General features: G+C 37.5%; 1 protein-coding gene across 1 annotated transcript in view; it reads left to right on the forward strand.

The window, feature by feature from the left end:
- Window positions 1-23,457, forward strand: part of BBS9 (Bardet-Biedl syndrome 9) — a 332,179-nt gene that overhangs the window by 261,110 nt on the left and 47,612 nt on the right. Inside the window, exon 21 of the mRNA XM_004677146.2 lies at window positions 11,961-12,183. Coding sequence (XP_004677203.1) covers window positions 11,961-12,183 — 223 coding nt within the window. The remainder of the gene's footprint in view (window positions 1-11,960; window positions 12,184-23,457) is intronic.

Raw genomic sequence — 23,457 nt, forward strand, 5'->3', positions numbered from 1 at the left:
TAGAGTGATCAGCCTATCTCAGCTATGCTCATGACCCACTGCTCTCCTATCACGCATCTGCTTATATGCTTTCCCATATTTCCCCTGTGTCTGGACTCCAGTACCAGGTCAGTTACTTAGCCCTGCCGTATCTTCTTTCTAAAACTCCTTTTTGTGACTCCCAGCTTGCTTTCGATGTTCCCGGGATTTCTGACTTTCATGGGCACCAAACTTTTTCCAACAAGCCAAAGCTGATGGTATTTTTTTTTTTTAAATGTAAAACAGTATCCTTTGTTTACCCCATCCACCCACCCTTTTTAAGAGGCAGATCAATTTTCATTTCCTCCCTATTTATTCTGGCTTCCTTTCTTTTAAGAATTTCACTTGTGGGTATGGCATAATTTAGTTATCATTATATTCTCTAAAATTGTATACATGCTTGTCTTGTATTCTAACAAGTATATTTTCTTCTAAATCCCTATAAATTTAAACAACTATACATGTAGTCAGCTACAAGTATCTGGGTATTGCTTGGTACTCCATTTATTTTCATAATGTTTTACACAATTACAGATTCTTCTCCAATCACTGTATAATCCTTTTTCTAAAAGCAAAACCTGACCTCTCCTGTTCAGATGGTAAAATATATATTGTTAGATCAGTAGCTAGATTACCAAAATCACATCCCTCCCACACTCACACACATACACATATCCCATATACACATCCATTCACTCACATATCTTGTAATTCAAATCAGTAAATCCAAAACTGTTCCATGACACCAGTGATGATGCCATGTAAATGAAAACAGCTGCTAGGTGCACTATATTGATTTAGCCAAATTTGGTAATAAACAGAACTGGCAGATATGGAGTGAAACAGAAATACCCATCTATTTCTGACTTAGGCTTTCCAGAGTGTTCTAGGAAAATGTGGGTAATAAAACTAATCTAATACTTGGCATCAATTATCTCAGTTAATGCACTGAAAGTAGTAAACTAAAGTCCATTTAGTACCATGATGTTTATATTTACAATTATGAAATTCTGAAAGTAACCTAAATATTAATAGTTGGAAAATACAAACTGTGGTATATTTGTTGAATAGAATATTATGTTAAATTGGGGTTCAAATCCATTTCTGAGCAAATGCCTAAGCAGCTCTGTATCCTCAGACAACTGATGGAACACTCAGACGTTGGTGTCTTTCTCTGGATGGTGGGAAACGAAACCCAGCCCCAGGGACGGCTGTGTTTGAAGAGAAATTCAGCTTGTTTTTACTTTATATTCTTGCCGGGTCAGTAAATGAGTAGTACAGAAGAAGAACATTATTAAGAAACAGAGTGATCTTGGCTCTCCAGTACCTTCCTCATGAAGGCGTGAATGGAGTTTGATGGGAAACAGCCTGTGCAGAGTGAGGAACCTGCTGGCTCAGAAGTGTGCAGAAGCGGGAAGTCCGCTGTCTTTTGCATGGGCTTGGGGAGAGGTGAAAGGTCATGGCAGCCTCTGAGACCTGTTACATGGGGAATTTCTTTTTCCATCCCAGGTATAGCCTTTCCTTTTTTATTTTTTTAATGGGTAATCTGACTTTCATTAGATTTGGCTATAACCTACTATAAATGATTTACTCAAACACAATCAAACTGAATAAAATATGTATAATAAGGTTTTTTTCCCCTTCAGTAAGACATATTCAGATTATATTTCTGCCACAAAGTAACAGAAAATTATTTGCTTTCTATCAACTAGGCCAGTCAGAGAACCTTCTTTGGGTGTCTTCAGCAACATTTTCAGTTTCAGGGTTTTGATGTTGAGTTATCTATGTCCTTCGAACAATGATAAAAATCATGATAAGAAAGAGGTACTAACTCATATTTTAAAAACTGCATTACATTTGGGATCGCGTTTGGAAACTGCTTGTCAAGGTATATAGATGTTATAAGGACAGCATTTATATACATCTTAAGATTCTTACGAGATCTAATTGGCATTATGTGTAAAGTGCCAAAGGTGGTGCCCGATATATAAAGAAATGGTAGTTATTATTTCTACTGTATTTCAGCAGTAAGATGCATCCATTGTAAGTAACAGCATTGGGGCTTTTTTTTTTTTTTAAAGTTAATATTGGTATGCAGCATTGTTTTCTCTGAGTTTTTGCATATAGCCACAAAGAAGATTGCTGATGTATCATTTCTTTTTTTCTCTGTAAAACCTGTAAGATGTGTCATCTCTATCTTTAGGATTTCTTTATTTTTTCCTTTGCATAATTTTTGATGCAGCATTTCTTAAGAATGTGCCTCTTTTACTTTCATGAATGTTCTGAGCCTCTGATATGCTTTCTGAAAATTTTCCTCTCTGACGAAGCTCAAAACTTCATCCTTTCCACAGTAAAATGATATGATACTGGGAGGTAAGCAGCTTCTGTTCACAGGTATCAGGAAATTTTAGGTAGTTTATGTCTACTGCACCAACAATAGTCCTGTGCGAAACATTCATCAAACCACATCTATTCCAGTGATTTTGCAATTTTAACATGAGCAATAGTACCCTACTGTATAAATATATTACTATATCTTTTTTGTCTTACATATCAAAAAATATGAAATAGCTGTCATTCTTCAATCATAAATAAATGCATCACTAATTTTAAATTTATACCCCCAACAGCCCTATTTTCATGCTTCTCTTGTGTATAAAACTTTTTTTTAATTACTATTATCTTTAAAGATAGTTTAAATTGCAGTTTATTGGTAGACTCTTGCCTTTGCACTTATGTCAGTTGAAGTAACTGAAGTGACATAATATAAACAACTAAGAAAAAGTCTGCATACACGGCAGTGGCAATATTTTCAAGCAATGGAGCCTGAAAACCAGCAGTTATTAGATGCTACTGAGTGTAAGACACATCTTACTTCAGAAATGTTAATGTAAAAAAAAAACAAAACCTAGAATTTGTAGAACATATTTGTAAGCACAGAGTAAAAGAGTTATAATTGCAGGTCTTTTTTTTTTTTTTTTTAATTAAAAGGAAACTTGTGAGTTGACAGAGAGTTATAGAAAAGGTCATGTTTTTCCATCTTGGGGCAAGCATCTTTGCCCAGCAGCAGATTTCTCAAAAACTTTAAAAATCTTACTAGTTATTGCCTTTTGAAGGGAAAGCCACACATGTACTATGAGAAATAATGACTGTTGAGTCTACTGCTATCACTTTTAACCTAGTAGATTGCATAACATAGTTAGGAAATCTAAGTCTAGATCTCATTGACATGTCATTTATGAGAACTACAGGGACACAGTGAATAAAAATTTGCAGATGAAATCACTGATCTTGTTAAAAATATGCTTTTTTCCCCTATTAAAGTGGTAAAATTTTCCAACTTCTTATGAAATAAGATTTTATTTTCATGATTACAATTTGTATGGTTTAATAGCAGTGGTTAGTTGTTTTCTAGCTCAATGTGTCTGAATTCGAGGTGGTAAACATTTCCATATAGTTTTAAGTGATCTTAGATCCAAGTGCAATTGGTTTTTCAAATTAGAAGATTTCCTATTTTGAAGAGAAAAGGCAGAAACTAAACACACACATACCACTTGAGATAGTCTTGCTTTTTGCAGTTCAAAGGCATGTAAGGAAACAGACTTTTCTTGGGCATCATTATGTGCAAATCATTGGCTAAATATTCTACATATGTTATCCCATTTAATTTTCCTGATGCTGCTTTGAAATAGAGAATATAACAGCTGCTATGTGTGTTCCATCCATACCTCTTCACTTCTTTGCCATTCCTGAAAATTGCTGCCTGTTGAACACCTGTAGGATTTTTTGTCTGAGGACTCTGTTGTTTGGCAGAAGCTGTATAACTACTGTGTTCAGTTGTTAGATTAACAGCTGAGCAACTTCACCCCTCTGACCTGGAAAGTGTGAGGTAAGTTTTACCCCACCTCCAGAAGAATCAAGCAGGATTGCAACAGATGTCTTACCTATCATAGTAATTAATCATGTAGACAAATCTAAAGACCTTTCTGTCTGGAATAATTTCTGTTAATTCACAGATACATTTTGATCTCCTTGGAAGGAGGCTAAGATAAAATCATTCCTGAAGCACTTACTTGTACCTCTCTCTACAGACTCTTAGTTTCTCCATCATATTTTTGTACATATCTTATACTGTGCTATATTTACATACATTCTTATCACTTGATTGTAAGTTACTTGAGGATAGTACTTTTTTAAAAACCCTTACAGTATTTAATACCTTGCACTAATTTTCTCTAAATAAACATTTTAAACAGATAAATATGTGGATTCAAACTAGTGCTTTATTAAATTGATAAAGATATTTGAAATTAGATCAATATTTAGGGATAAACATTATATTCTGTAAGTAATTCCTGTTCAACTTTGACATTTGTGTTGCTACGGCTGTTGGTTTGGTCCCCATGAAAAATAGCACTAACATTGAGTGATGCTCAGGTCATTCACATCAGGTACCATTCTAGACACTTTTTTTCCAGACTTGGTATTTTCCTGTGTGAAGGAAAATAGAGATCGCCTATGTGGCCTTTCCTGTAGCTACTTAAGATTCATTGGTGGTCCTGACCAACAAAGAAGTAGGTAGATACACGTTGACAAGTGGAACTTCTGGGTGGTCCTGAAAAATCCAAACTAATTAAAGGGAAGGAGAAAAACAGAAGGAACAGATGCTGTACCACTTTATACTTAAATCAGTGGTTTCATGTATTTTTGGATTTTTTCCCCTTGAATTTGGTCACTTTTTTTTTATGCATACAGAACTGGGGTGCAAGCCAAAGGTGCAGGGGCAGTGAGAGGATTCACCAGAGATAGAGTGGGCAGCGGAAAAAGCGGACTGACAAAGTACATTGCTGAGGGGAGCAGCGGGCTGGTCATGAGAGGTCTGCCGTGCCATGTAGATCACCTCCAGTGCCGGGGATTGAACTTGCACTGAGGTGGCTGCGCCCAGCTTGCAGTGCTGAGTCCTAACCCATTGAGCCACCAGGGAAAGCCCAGTCATTTCTTACTCTTTGAGATTGTTAGAACACAGATTTGTCAGGAAGGAGTCAAATGCAGCTAGTTTACTAACTGGGTCCCTTTTTTGTGCTATAACATCAATAAAGATTTCCTCAGATTCTGTCAGATAATTTGATACTTGGGGCATCCCATGTTTTCTGATTCTGTATCAACCCTAAATATTTTCAATAGTGGATCCCTGAAATAGGGATCTATAATTCAGACTCATCAGAGTCAAGTTAACCATTGTAATATTTCTGCGAACATGGTATTAGAGACAAGTTCATTCCAAGATACCTGTTTCTGTAGTGTATGGAGGTGCTTAAAAATTTTGTGGACTCTTCTAAAAGCTTGACCTATCGAAACTGTAGTAGACCTTTTTTTTGACTATGAAGTAACATCCATCTATGGATTTATTGGATACATAACAGATTTAAATTTTGGTTTTGTGAATATGTTCATTATGGGCATAAGTTTTCTGGGGGAGAACGCACATGGCATTTTCTAACATCATATGTATGAGTAAAAGAAGCCTACGATGATCTGATGACAACAAACTGATAAAAACTCACATAATGAAATGGGAAATAAGTGCTCTATAAGAGTAGCCAAGGACATGGATCCAGCTACAGCTCCCACTTTAAATAAATAACTGTACTTTTTATTGGGAAATGTCTTATATTAGAAGCTTAGTTCAAAATTACAACTACCTTATACCATAATGATAATAATTAACTGAATAATATGTGTAAAAATCTTAGCACACTTTCTAGCACTTCGGAGGTCCAAAATAGTTTTTACTCTTCTTTCTATTATTGCCATAGTTCTATTGCTACTGTTCATGGGAATTGCTCCATGCTACCCCTCACATGGGAATATATACACAAGCATAAGTTACAGTGGTCAGCAGTGAATAAGTGAAGAATCAATACTTATGTTAGACAAGATAGCTCCTAAGCATCCTCGATTTTCACCTGGTAATCACTATCTCATTAGCTTTCCCATACTTCAAAGAGATGGTTTTTGTATATATTTTTTCTTGTTATTCTTGATAGGATAATTGGTCCAAATTATCTAATCTATGTCCCTCCTCCCTCCGCTCCAAAGCAGCTTTCTCCTGGAATCTTCACTAACAACTTTCCAATGTTATTTTTTTTTTAAAGATTTATTTATTTGTTCATACAGAACTGGGGTACAGGCCAGAGGCTCAGGGGTGGCTAGAGGCTTCACCAGAGACAGAGTGGGGAACAGAACAGGCAGATTGACGAAGTACACTGCTGAGGGGAGCGCGGGCAGGTCAGGAGAGGTCTGCCACGCCATGTGGTCACCTCCGGGGCAGGTGGGAATTGATCTCCTGTGGAAGTGGCTTTAGCTTCTCAGTGCTGTGCTTTAACCCACTGAGACACCAGGGAGGGCCATCCAGTGTTAATTTTTCTGTAAATTGTCTATGAACAGTACATATGACTGGAAGTTATTGCCTGAAACAAACTTTAATACTAAGTCAATAGGGAACATCATAAACATTTTGTTTTGTTTTAAAACTGAACATGGCTATCCAGAATCTGGTTTCATGGTGTACAGATAATGTATTTTGTTTTCCTTTATCTTAAAACATTGAGGTCAGAATGGGAGTGCAGCTCAAATGCAAATATCTAGGCAAAACATAAGTTTAAATAAAAGGCTCAGGTAGACTGTGATTTCTGCTTATACTGCTAACTTCTGTGAATGTCCCTTGGCTTCTCTTTGTCAAGGTTTTTGACTTTCATCCAAACAAAAGCAGTGCGCTATGTTGATAAGCCCAATACACTTTTCTACATTTGTTTGAAAACCAAATTGGATTTTTGTAGTTTTTGCATCATCATAAAGATATATAGAACTCCAAAAGTCCAATAAATGACTTCAATTTAAAATAAAAATGAATGCTATAAGGAAATACTTCATTTTATTAATGATAGTTAAGCAAGTTAAGGCTGGCTTTTATCAGTTTTATTTTACCATAACTATTGAATATAATTTAAAACTCATTAATATATATCATAGACGCTATAGCTTGGCTTCACTTTAAGATTATCTTATTTTATGTGAGGTTCAAAGAAATGTTTTTCTTTTCAAAGGTAAAATAGCCTCAACATTTGATCTCTCTTAGAAAGATACTCTGAGTGCAGTCTATTCTTTGGAAATAATATGGACCTAGATAATCTTGAAAAATTCCTTTATCTTCCAAAATATATACTTTACAACTAAAGTACTAAGTTGTATTTGTACCAAGGATTACAATGACCCTTTGCATGATTATTTTTCGCTTATCTCCATTAAGTATAACATGTTATAATACAAAGTAATAATAACCATAAGGTTTTGTAGATCAATTGTAAATAACAAAGACTTTTCATCAAGAAACCTTCACATCTATTCAAGAGGAGATTTCTCTGTGATACAGTTCATTTTTCAGATAAATGAAAATGATGCAAAGGTTATTTTACCTTGAAATGGGTAATGCAAGACAAGCCATTTGTGAGACTCTTCTGTCCTCAATTGAAACCTGGATGATGACCACATACTCTCCATTTGGTTCTTTAGACAGATCTCCTTTTCAAACCTTTCTCTCTCCCTTACAGTTAACATTTGGTAATAAATGCTACCAAGGCATTTTGTGGTTTTTCGCTATACTACTGTAGTTAAGGATGTGGCTGTGTTTCTATTATAAACATAAGTTTTCAGGAATTTATAATTTGTTTTGAGTAAAAATTTAAAGATGTTACTTTGCATATTGGATTTCAATGGTGTATTTGTATTTTCTGATTTTTATGAAAAGTAGGATTGACTATATTTGCTTATTACATACTATCTTCCATTTAAGACTCCAACGTGCATCCACATGCATATAAAATTGGCATGACAAATAGTCATATTTTCTGGAGATCTCAGATGTACCCCACAGAAATTAAGTGACTTAGCTAGGGTTGCAGAGTAAAGGGGCCGCTGAGGTAAATGAGGTTTTAGTCAGAATCTACATCAAGAGGCACCTATCTTCCACTTAGTTGTTCTCTTTCAGAAGTGGAAGGAGAACACTTCTTCAGTGTATTTTTTTTCTCTTTGATTACTCTGGTTGACACCCTAAACATTAATTTTATAAATGTAGTCAAACTTGCTTCCTCTTTCTGTTTCTGAGAAGCCACTTCATTGTACAGCTATTTAGGCACCGTGACCAAAGGAGATAAGCGTGGCAGGTAGGAAAGTCAGAAACTGAGTGTGGTCTCTATGGTTAAGAAAGCACAGCCCACCTGACTGTAGTCAGGGTAAGGAACAAACTAGATTTAAAGAACTGGCTGATGAGAACAAGGTATCACACTTGTACCGAGAAGAATATTGAAGCAGCATGGAGCCCCCCTGTACAGCAGGACAAAAACACAGAGAACTGGGAAGGCTTGCTGGGCAGTGCATGTAGCAAGCAACTTGGAGAAGTTAAGCAGCAGGCAGCATTTCGGCCTAGTTCCTTGGATGAGATTTAACAAGAACCAGGTAGCCCAGTCCATCAAGGATTGACCCTTCAAGCAGGCTGCTAGAGTAGGGGCTTATGTAAGAAGAAAGTGAAGTGACACTAGGCTCTAGGTTAGAGCCTAGACCTTGGGGACAAAGGGGAGTTCTAATTATCAGTACCAGACTAGATAATGTAAGCAACACACACACACACACACACACAACCCACCTAGTAAATAAATTAGTTTCCAATGTTGACAGGGCTATGGAGATGGAACAACATGTCCATTTACATTCAGTAATTATTCATACATTTGTTTGTTTATTTAACTTCATACTCACTTTGTTGTTGTTTTTTAAGGCACACATGGTTAACTAGGACTTTAAGAGTTAGGTTGTAAATTTGAGAACTAAAATTGAATCAGTTCTTATTGAAGAATAAATGATTAGCTAGACAGTTGTAGCATGACTATCCTCAAATTGAAACTTTTTTTTTATTTACACGCAGAAAAGGCAAAATTATTAGTAAAATTGATACTCAAAGTTAAAGGATAAAGATTAAATATGTGTGTTTAGACATTAAAACCGAACATTTGACTTATCACCTTATGAGCTTTGAAAAGTGGTAAAGTCAAACACCAAAAAGTGGTTAAAAATGCTTATTTTTAAAGTCCTCACACTTGAGAGTCTAGATTTCCATATAGTTTTGTTTTCATTTTTTATTGGGTAAGAATACTACTTGTTTAATTTGTGAATATCACATTGTATTTTTATTTGATAGCACTGTCATTTCAGGGCCTCTTCTTCTGTCTCATAAACATTAGGTTTTATTATCATTGAGTTTTAGTAACAATTCAAAATAATTACCGTGCACTTTAGGAGAAATCTTTCTGAAATATTGGCATTATGACTCATGATATTAAGGAATATCCTTGCCAAATGCCCAACCATAACATGGCTTTGACTTGATCTGCAAGTTGGCAGTAGAAAAGAACTTCTGTAGTACTTTTATATTAGCTAAGTGCCATGTCTACTAAAATTATTTAATATGTTACTGTAACCTACTTATGAAAACAGTAGTTTTGATGAACAGTATATAAAATGTAGGATCTATTTTAATGCTGAAGTGTCCCACAGCACACAAATGCCACATTACAGAGGATCTCCCCTTCTGACTCTCTAGAGATCATCAAATGTCTCCAAAAGCAACTTGAACATATGTCAGTTTTTTTTTTTCATTTACCTCTTCCCATATTATTGACTATTAATTCAATTTTAGATGTTTGCCTAACTTACATTTTGACCATTGTAGAGTGATATCTTTGTAGTAATTACTGGTTTATTATTCTTCAGTGGTCGGGGTAGGAAGTTATATTTGCAGCCTTTGACATCTCCTGAAAGGATTTTCAAGGTCACTTAAAAGTTTTTGTTTGATTCCTGGTTTGTATCATGACATCTAGAGTGGGTCAGTAGTTAAAAAAAAAATCTCCTGATTTTGGCAAACCATGGGAAGTTCTCAAGTGAATATATCGAGAACCTGCACTCTGGGTCTAAGGAATGGACTGCATAAATCTAGAAGGACGACATGGGTGAAAAAGAGCTGGGGTTCAGCTATCTGTTCAGATTTTGTGAATCAAGAGTGTGGGACAACTGCCAGGAAAACTAGGAGACAGGAGAATGGGTTGGCAGGGAGAATTCCCAGGAAACAGGAGAGAGGCTTGTGTCTTACCCTGTACTCCCAGGCTCAGCCTGGCGTCTTGGGGTCAGTTTGGGGTCCTCTGCTTAGCTGTATAAATTTTTAAGTGTTTAAAATTGGAGATCATTCAAAGACAAGTGGTCAGAATGAAGAGAAAACTTGAAACCATGTTTACACAAGGAAGAGCTGAAGGAACTGGGGATGTTTATTCTGGAGGAGAGGGTACAGAATTGCTGTCTTAACAGACATAAAGGGCTGTCATGTGAAAGAAAGGTTAGATTTATTCTGCTGCCTCTGAGGGTAGAATAAGGGACAGAGGGCAGGTTTTGGCTGAGTATAGGAATAACTTTCTTCTAGTCACAATGTCCTTAGTAGGAGGACTGTCTCCCAAAATAGCAATTTTGGATAGCAAAGACAGATGACCTTTTGTGCCTCGGTAGATGGTTGCTACTGTATAAAGGACTCTAGGAAAACCCCACAAGAGTGGACTAGAGAGCTCCAGAGTCCTCACAACTCTAAGATTCTGCTTCTATTGCTTACCATCCCTCTGTCCAGCAAACATATTCCTGACCACCCTCTATTAACCAGCTACTAGGCTAGAGGTGCTGTGAACATGGAAATCAGAATATAGACAGTGACCACATACTGGGTAGAAGTGCTGGGATGGAGGTGGGCATGAGGGAGGCCTCTGGAGGCTCATGACTGCAAACCTTGGATGGAAATGTCATTAGTGGGAGGCAGCCAATCAAAGAGCAGGACACTGCAGTGGGAGAACTGAGAGTGTACAGAGGCCTGTAGGCCCGGGAGGACAGGAGGAGAATAAAGTTGAGAAATTGCTGGAGCAGGAAGTGTCTTATAAACTAACCTGAACATTAGGCTTTAGGACTTCAGATTTAAGGAATAACCTTATCTGATTTGCATATTTGACAACTGGCTTGACTGATAAATTGGAAGATGGAGTGGTGTTACCAGTAAAGCATCCTGGGGTTCCTTAGGTTTCTCACCTCTGATATAAGGGGCTTGGACTGTTCTGTATCATTATATGAGAATAAACTCATTCAGTGTCCTCCTTTGTAATTTCACTTTGATTCTCAAGCCCTTGGGTCTCTGGGCACTGATGGAGTAACATTGACAATGTCATTCGTACTTCACTCATGCTTCCTTGTGATTCTTAGGACTTCCAGATTTCAGTAAATAGTGACTACCCAGGCTCTTGTGTTTCACAAGATCACTCTCCAAATAAGATCCATTTCTGTCCATAACCCCCAAATTTTGGGACCATTAGTTGAGACAGCAGAGTTTTTCTTTCTATTCCATTTTCCCCCAAAGGATCTGAAGGTCTTTGTTACCCAGTTCTCCTTTTACAAAAAGGTAAGGTAAAATGAATCACAATCCTGGCAACTTCTCCTTTTACATCATTAAACATAACTACTGCTGAAATGATTATTTTTACCAGTTACTTCCACCTGGTACAGGGCTACACGCTTTTAATATTCCATCTATTTAATCACCTCATCCCTTGCAAGTACAGACTATTAGTATTTTCACTTGTAGATGAGGATGCGGCTAAAAGGAATTAAGTAACTTGCTCAAGATCAAAATGATGACAGCTAGAATGCAAGCCAAGCTGGTCTGTAGTTTTCTGGACACCGAGGTTTTGTCAAGCCCCCAAACTTGGACATATACTCGCATATAACCTGATAAGCTGACTGGTGAGGTTACACAGGTTCATTTGTCATCCTTGTATAAATTCAAAATTCACTTTTGTATCCAGGGCTGGGAAGAGACAGTGGATGCTGCTATTTCTCACCTCTTGAAGACCTGCCTGTCAAAGAGTTCAAAGGAGCAGGCTTTGAACCTCAGCAGCCAGCTGAACATGCCCAAAGACACAAGCCGACTGAAGAAACATATCACCTTGCTCTGCGATAGATTAGCCAAAGGTGGACGTCTCTGCTTAAGCACTGACGCAGCGGCCCCTCAGACCATGGTCATGCCAGGTAAGAGCTTCATCCATGATCCCAAAACACAACCATCCTTTACCCAAATTAATGGAATGTGCCTATTTTTTTTTTATTTGGGACTTATATTTCACATTAAAGTGCTGATAAGTAAGAAAATTACTTTCACATTTCCCATCAGATATCCTAGGATCCTGCGGTAACCATTTGGATAAGTATCCTTGGGTATTTGCTTGCTAGACCTTTCTAGAATGATAGGACTTTGTTCTTCCCGCTGCTTTTAAATAGATGATCCATTTTGTTTACCTTCAAGTTAATATAAAATGGTTTAGAGGCCCTCCCTGGTGGCGCAGCGGGTTAAAGCACAGCACAAAGAAGCTAAAGCCACTTCCGCATGAGTTCGATCCCCGCCTGCCCCGGAGGTGATCACATGGCAAGGCAGACCTCTGCTGACCCACCCACTGCTCCCCTCAGCAGTGTACTTCATTGATCTGCCTGTTCGGCTCCCCGTTCTGTCTCTGGTGAATCCTCTCACCCTCCACATCTCTGGCCTATACCCCAGTTCTGTATGAATAAATAAATAAATCTTTGAAAAAAAAATGGTTTAGAGAATAAAACTTTTCAAGTTTTCCTAAGTTTAATCATATGATACCATATTTCATAACTGTAAATAGCATAATACCAGCAGCTAACAGAATCTGGATGAGTCCCATCCTTTCTACTGTTTGCAGGCTCTGTGGTCCTTGGAATAAGGGAACAAGACAAAGAAAGAGTGGATCAGAAGACATGAGTAGGCACCTATGGGTCAGGGAGGAGAGAGGCCCAGCTTGCAGGAGTAGCTAGTGATGACTTTGGGCATCTAGGTTGTCGCGCCCCACTGCAAGAAGGGAGCGCTACCAATGGTGGTGCACGTGGATTCTTAAGGCAACAGATCCCAAGTCCTGCTTCCCTCTTCTTAGCATCTCTCTCTCTTTTTTATTAAAGATTTATTTATTTATTCATACAGAACTGGGGTACACACCAGAGGTTCAGGGGTGGTGAGAGGCTTCACCAGAGACAGAGTGGAGAGCAGAACAGGCAGATAGATGAAGTACACTGCTGAGGGGAGCAGCGGGCGGGTCAGGAGAGGTCTGCCACACCATGTGGTCACCTCCGGGGCAGGCAGGGATCGAACTCATGTGGAAGTGGCTTTAGCTTCTTAGTGCAGTGCTTTAACCCGCTGCGCCACCAGGGAGGGCCCCTTAGTGTCTCTTTTAATGATAGTACCAGGGAGGATAAAGTAAATGGCTTATTCAGTACAGCAGTTGTAGCACATTTTTAGACCATAGTGCTTCTAATTACTTGCTGACTTACTCTTACAAGGTTGTATGATTATAACATTTGTTCATTTTTTTCTAGATTTTTAAATTTGTTGTCTTTTGTTACCTTTTTTTAGCTGGAAATTTATGTAATTTCACAATGACTGTGTCTTTTTTTAAAGGCCCCATTTACTTGTAGGATAGTTTTCCAACTTTTTGCTTTGAGCTTATGTTTATCTTTGGAGCTCAGGTCAATATTTTGGAGACAGCAGAAAGCTGGGTTTTGTTTTCCGACTCAGCCAGCCATGCTGTGCTTTTTGTTCGTGAGTTTGTTGCATTTACTTTAAGTTGATTACTGACATATGAAGGAACGCTAGTGACACTTTGTCTTTAGTTGCTTTTTTTTTGTTTTGTTTTGTTTTTAACATATTTCCTTTTCCAATTCATTGTGGTTTTCTTTTCTTTAAGGGAAGGTCTAATGTTGGCAAACTCCTTCGGCTTTTGTTTGTCTGTGAAGATCTTTATTTCTCTCTCATATCTGAAAGTGAGTCTTCTAGAATATGTACAGTATTCTTGGCTGACAGCTTTTACCTTTGAGCTTTTTGAATGTATTGTTCCTGTCTTTCCTGTCCTAGTGGGTGAGGTAACATCAGTTCAGACTAGAGCAGCTGCCTTACCCGCCTTTTTGCCGAGGACCCAGTGTGTGGAGCAGGCAAACATCTCCACATTGTGGCGTCCTCATTCAAAGATGTGTGCCTCTCCGCTACCTCCATTTCCCCTCCCAGGGGTTGCAGACAGCCCTGTTTTCTGTGCCCCACCTCAGACCACAACCTCCAGCATCTTCTCTCCACCCACCTCCTGTTTGATTAAATGCAAATCTCTTCAGTGCCATCTCTGTTGAAATCTACACTGGCCTTTGGTGCCCAAGGATCCTGAAGTTCCTCTCCTAACTGCATGGTTCTCTTTTGCAGTGTCCCTCCAGTTCAGTGTTAGTTGTTATTCTTGATAGTGAAGCTAGGAACTTCTTCTGTCTCCATCTTGGTAACGACTGGTCCACCTTTAGGAAGAGGCAGGGTCAGAGGAGACCCATAACGTTGCTCAGATCCTGCTATTGCAGTGGTGTTTTCACAGCCGGATGCGACTTTGCTGTTCTAAGAGCATCTGCCAGTGGGGGCCAGGCCCTGCCACCCCTTCTATGGACCAGGCCCTGCAGCTGCTGCCTCTGTGCCATCACTTCTGTGGACAAGGCCCTGACACTGCTGGGCCAGCCATGTCTGTGCCACCAAGAGCATTTCTAATATGGCATCTGCAGAAGAAATGCCTTTCCACATAGTAACAGTTCTAACTTTTTTGTCTTTATTTTGGTCTTCATCATCTTGCTATTGTTGCCATCTTTCCAACTGGACCTTCCATTTCTAGTTGTCTATCTTCTTTCCAATATTAAAAGATTATTTTCCTAAAGAAATAAACATTTAAACTTAATGAGATCATAAATGAAAGATGTTCACCTTAGTCTGTATTCAGGATGTGACTCTCCCTCCCATCTTGCTTGTTAGCGAAACAAAGAAGCCTTGAGGGAGAAGGACATGCATATTACAGTGAAAACTTAGAACGTGAGGTCTTTGATTGGCTGTTGTATCTGTCAGTTCAAGCCACAGCAGCCCCGCCTTCTCTCTACCCTTCTATGAGGTTCTCATTAGAACAGCCGTTTTGAAGTCCACATGGACACCTCGAGAAAAGAAATGCTCACTTAGTCAACTGACTGATTATGGGATTTCAATCATTTTAAAGTACCTAGACTTGGTGAAAGAAGCAACTTGGTGAAAGAGCATGGAAAATGTGTTTGTTCACAAACCAGGAGTCTGAACCAATATGTGCATCTCATTCCAAGCCTAGCTGAGTCCATTCCACTGTGGAGATTACAGTTGTGCACATCTGTGCTTTACTGACAGTGTTACAGTTCCACTCAGTGCTTTTACTTGCTGATGGCCCACTTTGTGATGCAGATTGAGGGTCTCTTCCTTCCAAGTTCATGATACTGAACTTCTAAAAATTCTCCATGCTCTAACATGTTTTGTTATTGCCAATGATAGCTTTCTTCCCTAGAAATCAACACTTTTCACATACTTATTTCTAGATTTAGCATATTTTAGAGTAGAAGAGTCATAGGATTATTGCTATTTTACAAGTTAGGAAAGACTAGATACCTTGTCCAGTTAGATGGTTACTGGAAGGGTTGGGTCTAGAATTCAGATTTCTTTACCCACTGTGCCTCCCTCAACCATACAGACCACAGTGGTACAAATAGATTTCTGGTCAGAGCTTGCTCTTGTGGAAGCTATTCTTGATCTGGTGGTTTGGGAGAAAAAGTGCAAAATAGTATCACATTTTTTTTTCTTTACTATGAGGAATCTGGGGAATATTTCATCTTATATTTGCTTTGTACTTAATTTTTATTGTCTCCATGATATGATATGATTATCACAGAGTTTATAAGAAAAGAAATGTGACTAGCTGCTTCAAGCCACTAATTGTGCAATTTAGTTTTAATTTAACTGTAATAATTATTTTAGAATATGTGAAAGTAATGTGGCAGGTTAGAATGGAGTGGATTCCTGAACACATAGCATTTGAACTTATTTCACAGACATGAGCTTTTTTTAATAGCTGGGCAGGAACTCAGAAATCATCTGGTTCGTCTCCCTCACTTAACAGCTGAGGTAACCAAGCCCTCGGAAGATGAAGTGACTTGGTGGTTGATATTAAAAGGCAGAAGTGTGTGTAATTTTACCATGTTCCCTATTAAACTGCAGATGGGTAAACATCGCAGAATAAAAAACCCATGGTCTTCTCTAGCCTCATGACTTTATGAGCCCGGACCTTGGATGTGCCCTTTCTTAGCTCCAATAAAGGCCATGATGACAACATCCTCCCTGGCATCCAGCGTTTGAAAAGCTTTTCCACTAGGAATTACCTTATGGATTTCTTTGCCTCACATTTCTCCTACTTGCCGTTATCAAAACCTTGTGACCCTTGGGTTTAGGCTAATTTTTCTGGGTGGGTTCTTTTATTGCAGGACCAGCGAACTTAACATTTCTCTTATATGCAGCTGACATCATTCTTCTGGGGAATATTACTTGTAAGGAATCTGCTTTCATTAAATATCTGTTTTCTAATCCCAGCTGTATGCATTCTCCCCTTAGATCAAAAGTCACAGAGGGCCACCAGAGTAGTGTTTTTGAATAATCTGAACACATTGTCATGCTTGTTGGTTGTCTGCTTCCACCTCGTGATAGTTCAGAAATTTGCCTGAGATTCCCAGAGACATCCGTTTATGATCTCACTATCTAGGACAATATTTTAGTGGGCCTACTCACAGCTAAGACTTGAATCTCTCAAGCACATATGCAAAACTTAATTCATTTGCTGATGGGCCTAACTTGTGATATTTGGAGAGAATCATTAACTTCTTGAAGACTGGAGCTTTGATCACCTCTTTATAGGGTTTTAAACTTTGTGCCATCTAAGTGATGCTTTGCCCACTTGGTAGACTGGGTTAGCGGTGGCCCATCAGATGGAATTTTGGAGAGCAAAAGATCTTGTAGCTGGGCAGGCAGAACAAGATGGACAGGGAAAAGGGCTTTGAGATGATCCAAGGTGATCAAATGCTTCAGGTGATTAGACTTTAATGCTGTCCAATGTGTCAGAAGTCATAATGAACCATAGCTTCAGCTGTGTTTTCTTTGGCACTGTCAGATTCCTTGACCAAACAGAAGCAAAAAGTAGGGGAGAAAGGAAGTAAAAAAGGCTTACTAAATAGGATGAACCTTTTCAAGTTCTGAGGTTAGAAAACCTACTTTCAAGGTGATGGAGACCACCCAAGAATTAGTATTTTGTGCATCTTTACTACATTAAGTGGGTAGAAGAACATAAAGATTTTAAATCTGAAGAAGGTATCTTTCATTCTTGGGAAGATGTATTTAAGTCTCATTTCCTAGTTTTTTTTTAAAGATTTATTTATTTATGTATACAAAAGTGGGGTACAGGCCAGAGGACTGGTGGGTGAGAAGATTCACCAGAGACAGAGTGGGGAGCAGAACAGGCAGACCTACGAAGTACACTGCTGAGGGGAGCAGTGTGCAGGTCAGGAGAGGTCTGCCATGCCATGTGGGTCAGCTCTTTGGCGGGGGATTGAACTCGTGCTGCAGTGGCGTCAGAGAGCTTCATGATGCGGCACTTTAACCTGTTGCACCACCAGGGAGAGCCCACTTTCTAGTATTTTTAACTTGAGTTCATAACCTTTTACCTTAGACTTTGATGTTATTTTGAGGCTGTGTCCAAATGACTCAAATCAACAGAATGTAATTTAGCTCTGAGATTTCACTTATATGCTTGACAAGACATTTGTTATTGACTTTTATATAATTATTAATTTTATTATTTCACACAGACTTTCATATGAATTTAGTTTTAGTTTTAAATTTTATTTGAATTTTTGTAAGTGTGAAGTCATGAATTAGGGACATTTAGACATGTTCAATATTGGAAAGGCCTTGAGAAAAAAAATCTTTTCTTTTTTGAAATATTTCTCACAAATCTTACACCCTGTCTCTGGCAACCAACAAGCTGTTCTCTATATCTCTAAGTTTGTTTTCTTTTTAAAGTTTTTAAAAGTTTACATATAAATGCAATCATATATTTGTCTTTCTCAATTTACTTTATTTCACTTAGTGTTATGCTCTTGAGGTCCATCTATGTGTTACAAATGGCAAGACTTAACTCTATTTTTAAGAATGCATAATGTTGCATTGTATATGTAATATTTTATGTGTGTGTGTGTAAAAAATCATGTTTTCTTTATCTACTGTTGTGCACATAGATTGTTTCTAAGCTTGGCTATTGTATATAATGCTACCATGAACTTGGAGCTCCCTATACCTTGTGGGTTAATGTTTTCATTTTCTTCGGATAAATACCCAGAGGTGGAATTGATTGATTGTGTGGTGGTTCTAGTTTTAATGTTTTAAGGAACTTCTACATGTTTTCCATAGTGACTGACTCCATCAATTTGTATTTTCTGCCAACAGTGTAAAAGGGTTTCCTTTTCTCTTTGCCAACACTTGGTCTATCTTTTTAATAATGACCATTGTAATAGGCCCACTATGATAACTGTGGCTTTCATTTGTTTCTCTGATGACAAGTGATATTAAACATCTCATATACTTGTGGGCTATCTCTCTCTTTGGAAAAAAATGTCTCTTCAGATTTTTACCCATTTTTTAAAATTTAACTTTAAAATTTAAATTTATTTTTTGGATCTAGTTCATTGTAATATTTTAAAAGGCCAGTAATTTTCTAAAGAAGTCTTTCATTTTGTGAGTCTTTTCTCAGATTGCCTCCATCTACCCAAAGTCCCATCTGATAGTTAAAATTCTGTCTCCTTTTGTTTTCAAATTTTGTTTTTATTTGTTCATTCATCTTATGCCCTTTTAAAACTCAGAATACTTTTTCTTTTTTTGCTAATGAGTTATATGAGTTCTTTATGTATTCTAGATACTAATCCATCAACAGATATTTGCTTTCCAAATGTTTTCTCCCATTCAGTAGGTTGTCACTTCATTTTGTTAATACTTTGCTGTGCTGTCTTTGAACCTATTTTTCTTACAGAGAGTGAGTATGAAGGTAGGAAAATATTTCTGTGTTGTGAATTTTAACATCAGAAGTGAGTGGTTTCCAGAGTTAGGTTAGCCCTTGTCCAATGTATGATAAAGCACATGCTTCACTTGTCTATTTCTCTGTTTTATCAGCTACAAATAGGAATGATAATGCTAGAATTGTTGGCAAAATTAAATATAGCAGTACATAGCAAATCCTCAATAAATGTGAGCTTCTGTGAATAATTATAAACACTAATGTAATATCTCAAACTTTAAAACAGCCTTTGAAAACTGACCAATGAACAAAGGTATCCGGAGGAGTAGGTGAGGAGGGGTGTACACAGGGTGGAGAGAGAGAACAGTGGACTATGATAGAGGTCTGTGGGTGCTTTGGAGATTGATGTGCTATGGTGACTACACCTGAAGGGGGAGATCTTACAGTTACACAGTAGCAAAGTGATCCAAATCAATAGAATGTCAATAAAAAAAATTACAAAAAAAAAAAAAAAAAAAGGTTGACAACACTTGGGGATTCCTCCAGGGATAAATGTGGAAATATATTGAGTAGAGACTAAGTTTATAAGTGGTCACTTGGTTTTTGAGTAGATGTCTTTGTGTTGTGCTTTTGTTTTTTTAAGACTGTAATTGGGATAACTGGAACTTCTAAAGGTAGGAAAATCCACCCCAGCTAACCCTAATAATATATAGGTGATAGTTAGTTTATAATACTGTTTTTTTTTAAAGATTTATTTATCTATGCATACAGAACTGTGGTACAGGCCAGAGGTGCAGGGGCAGTGAGAGGATTCACCAGAGGCAGAGTGGGGAGCAGAACAGGCAGATGGACAAAGTACACTGCTGAGGGGAGCAGCAGGCAGGTCAGGAGAGGTCTGCTGCACCATATGAGTCACCTCTGGGGCGGGGATTGAACTCATGCTGAAGTGGCTTTAGCTTCTTAGTGCTGTGCTTTAACCAGTTGTGCCACCAGGAGGGCCCCTAACACTGTATATGTTCTAGGCATACACATTCATGCCTCTTCAAACGTATGTTACCACCCCATGCCCACCAAAGTATAAACATACCAATATTGGTATACCGATATACCAAAGTGCCGATCAACCCAAAGCCACAATCCATTGAACCCCTGCTACCCCTTGCTGCCACCATTCCTCTGTTAACCTCAACTCCGTAGTCTGCATGAAAAGTACAATCCATTTTAAAAGTGTTCACTATATTACTATTACATTATTAACATACTTTGTTATAATATCCTTTTGTCAACTATGTAATCTACTTCTGATTTCAGTTTAATAATTATTTAGTTATAAACGTTCTTTTAGCTAAATCTGTGTAGATTCAAGTTGACTATATATTTTTCTATTAGTATGAATCTCTTTTAAGAAATAGAGGCCTGGGTATGTTACTTCCCTGATGATAAGATTCTAGTTTCCTGTTATGTACCAGATTAAATAAAAAATCCTAAACCTTAATTTTCATATTAAACAGATCCACATTGTTTTTTCTTTTTTCCTATGCTTTTTTCCTTAAAATCCTTTTCTGATATAATTTAATTACTGAATATTTCCCAGATATGCTATGCATTACAAGCTTCTATTCAATCGTTTTCTTGACTTGGGTCCATGATAAAGTTACCTACCACTAATTATGAAAGCCTGGCTAAAATAATGTTGCACAAAGCCTGGATAATGAGCTTCAGTCCAAATACAGTGAGCTTGAGATGATAAAGGTACATCCAAGAAGAACAGATGCGTCAACCACTGGATCTAAGGTATTTTAGCTTAAAGGGAATTGAAGCTTGCAAAACAGATTTTAGTATCTTCAGCTTAGAGTTCATCATTACAGCTTTGCCACTGGTTGATTTTCTGAGAGAGCAATGATAGAGTGAAGAGATTTGTGACTTAGTTGCAGAGCCAATGGATAAAAGGTAGATTCTATAAGGAAATGTGAATTTCAAGGAATCCCTGAAGAGGTGGTGTCAGTACTATCAATAACAGAAACAGGAGAGTAAAGATCCTCTGTAACTGGAAGCAAAATAAAGTAGATGGAAGAAGTGGGCTATGTTCAGTGTTTTTCAAAAAGATAGTGATGTTTGGAGGTCACGGGTTGGCGGCAAGGCGAGTGTGCTAAAATCCAACATTCATATGAAATAGGAAGCATTGAAGAAGCAGAGGAATAATTGAGAATATAAAGAAACTTCATAGAATTAGTAATTGGGAAGGTAAAATGAGAACCTATCAATAGTTGAAAATTCCAACAAGTTGGAGATTTATGGAAATTTTAAAAGGGAACATTTAGTGGGTTCCAACACATGAGCATTGGCTTTTTATAATAACCAGGGTGTGTGTGTAAAAGTGACTGAATGGTGAAGTGATAAATGAAAGTGGATTTGTAATAGCCACTGAGGGAAGGGCAAGGTCAACCATTTAGTAATTGGGCAGCTACTTATTCTTTTGGAAACATAGTTTTCTCACTTGAAATACTGAGATAACTGCCCTGTTTTGAAACGACTTTCATAATTGCTTCGAAAAGAAAATTATATTGTGTAAGTAAAAGAAGCACTCATTTATTAATAGGATGCTCACCCTTACCCATTGTAACAGGAGCCCATAATGGAATGAATGGAAAGTTAGTGAAAGAATATTTGAATCCAGGATTAGAGTTGTATTTGACAGAAGAAGCAATTAGGAGTAACTATAGGGGAAGGTCTACCATCAAAGACCCAATAGAATAACATTCTCCCTGTGTGTACTTAGCAAATACTTGTTGATAGACAAGCTGGCTGGGAACTAATTACAATGTGATGACCAAAGCGGAGTTTCTTGGAAGTTGGGTTGTGAATACAGGAATAGAATACCAGGGGAGTTTTAGGAATTTCCTTCTCTGCAGATGTTTAAACTAATACGGATACTCAACAGTCTAAGGGTGATTTGGGCAAAATCCTGCCTGAAAGAAGGGGGATAAAATAACTTTTAAAGGACATCATTATTCTTAGTTTTTTAGTTATGTCATATGGGCAAATCTATAAAATTCTCCTTTCTGCCCCCACCCAGCTATAAATATGAGTTGTCTTTTCTTTGGGACTGTTCTCACAAGACAGATTATGATGGAAGTAACCTTGTGTAATTTTCAGTATCCATAAAGTTGCTTAGTCTTTTGTCCAAAAACCGTCTCAAAAACACCGGACCTCTCTCAGGAAGATATTTATCTCTGAGGCTTTATGCTATTTAAAAACTAACTCATCTCAAATATTCTACTGACTGGTCTGTTTTAGCTTCAAATATGGGGAAGAAAAAGTTGGTATTTATTCTAGCAGTTACTGGTATAAAGGGATTTCTACAGCGCCACCACAAACTTGTAATAAATTTGTTTCCACTTTTCCTCCCCTCAAGTTTTATTCCCACCCCGACTTCTGCCACCTCTGGATGGATCTACCTTCAATAGTAAAATTTTACAGATTCATCTCTAAGTTGTAATAAACACACTTCTACTGTTTCCACCCCCTGTTTGTCTCCCCGTCTTGTATCCTCAATTCTGTGGTCATATTTTTTGAGTTTGCTTTGATTTAGTTTTGTCATTTCCTTTGTTTTGTTTCTCTATTCTACACACGAATGAAATGAAATCACCATGACTTATCATTCTCTTTCTGATTTATTTCACTTAACGTAATCCTCTTCAATTGCATTCATTTTTCTTTAGGTTTTAGGATGCCTGGGTGAAGTATCATTGCTTGAAAGCAATTCATCAATCATTAATTTATGTGAGACAGTCATTAAAACTTGCATCACATTACTTTTAGTTAACAATTTTAAGTATACGCAGAATGAGACTGTCCTCAGATAGATGGGGCAGACCCAACGATTTGACCCTTTTCTAGTCTTAATTGTTTTTAATTCTGGCCAGTCCACCTAGTCTAAAATAGAAATGATGCTTCTTACATTGCAGTCTCGACAAGCAGATGATACTCTCCCAGTTTTCATAGTCATGCTGAGTGAAGCCAGGTTCATGCTACCAACTTTTTAAAGGATCTTTTCATACTAAAGTTTCAAAAAACCTCACTTTTAATGTGGATTTTCAAATTACTTTTTGAAATCATCAAGCCCTTTGATTTATATGTAGTGAGCATATTGCTTAAAATAATTAAAAATTAAAATGAAAAATTCCCATTTTTCATAGTTCTCAAAGCATGTAAAGCTACAGTTTTAAAAACTAAAACATCTTTAGTTATATTTCGTTGTACAGTGTGTCTTAACTCTAAGTTTTTTTAAATGCATGTTTTGGTTTTTAAATATTTAATTTTTATTTAAAAATAACTATTTTAGTTAGTTACAATTTTTATA

The sequence above is a fragment of the Condylura cristata genome, unplaced genomic scaffold (assembly GCF_000260355.1).
Source record: "Condylura cristata isolate star-nosed mole 26May11 unplaced genomic scaffold, ConCri1.0 scaffold00005, whole genome shotgun sequence".
NCBI classification, from domain to species: domain Eukaryota; kingdom Metazoa; phylum Chordata; class Mammalia; order Eulipotyphla; family Talpidae; genus Condylura; species Condylura cristata.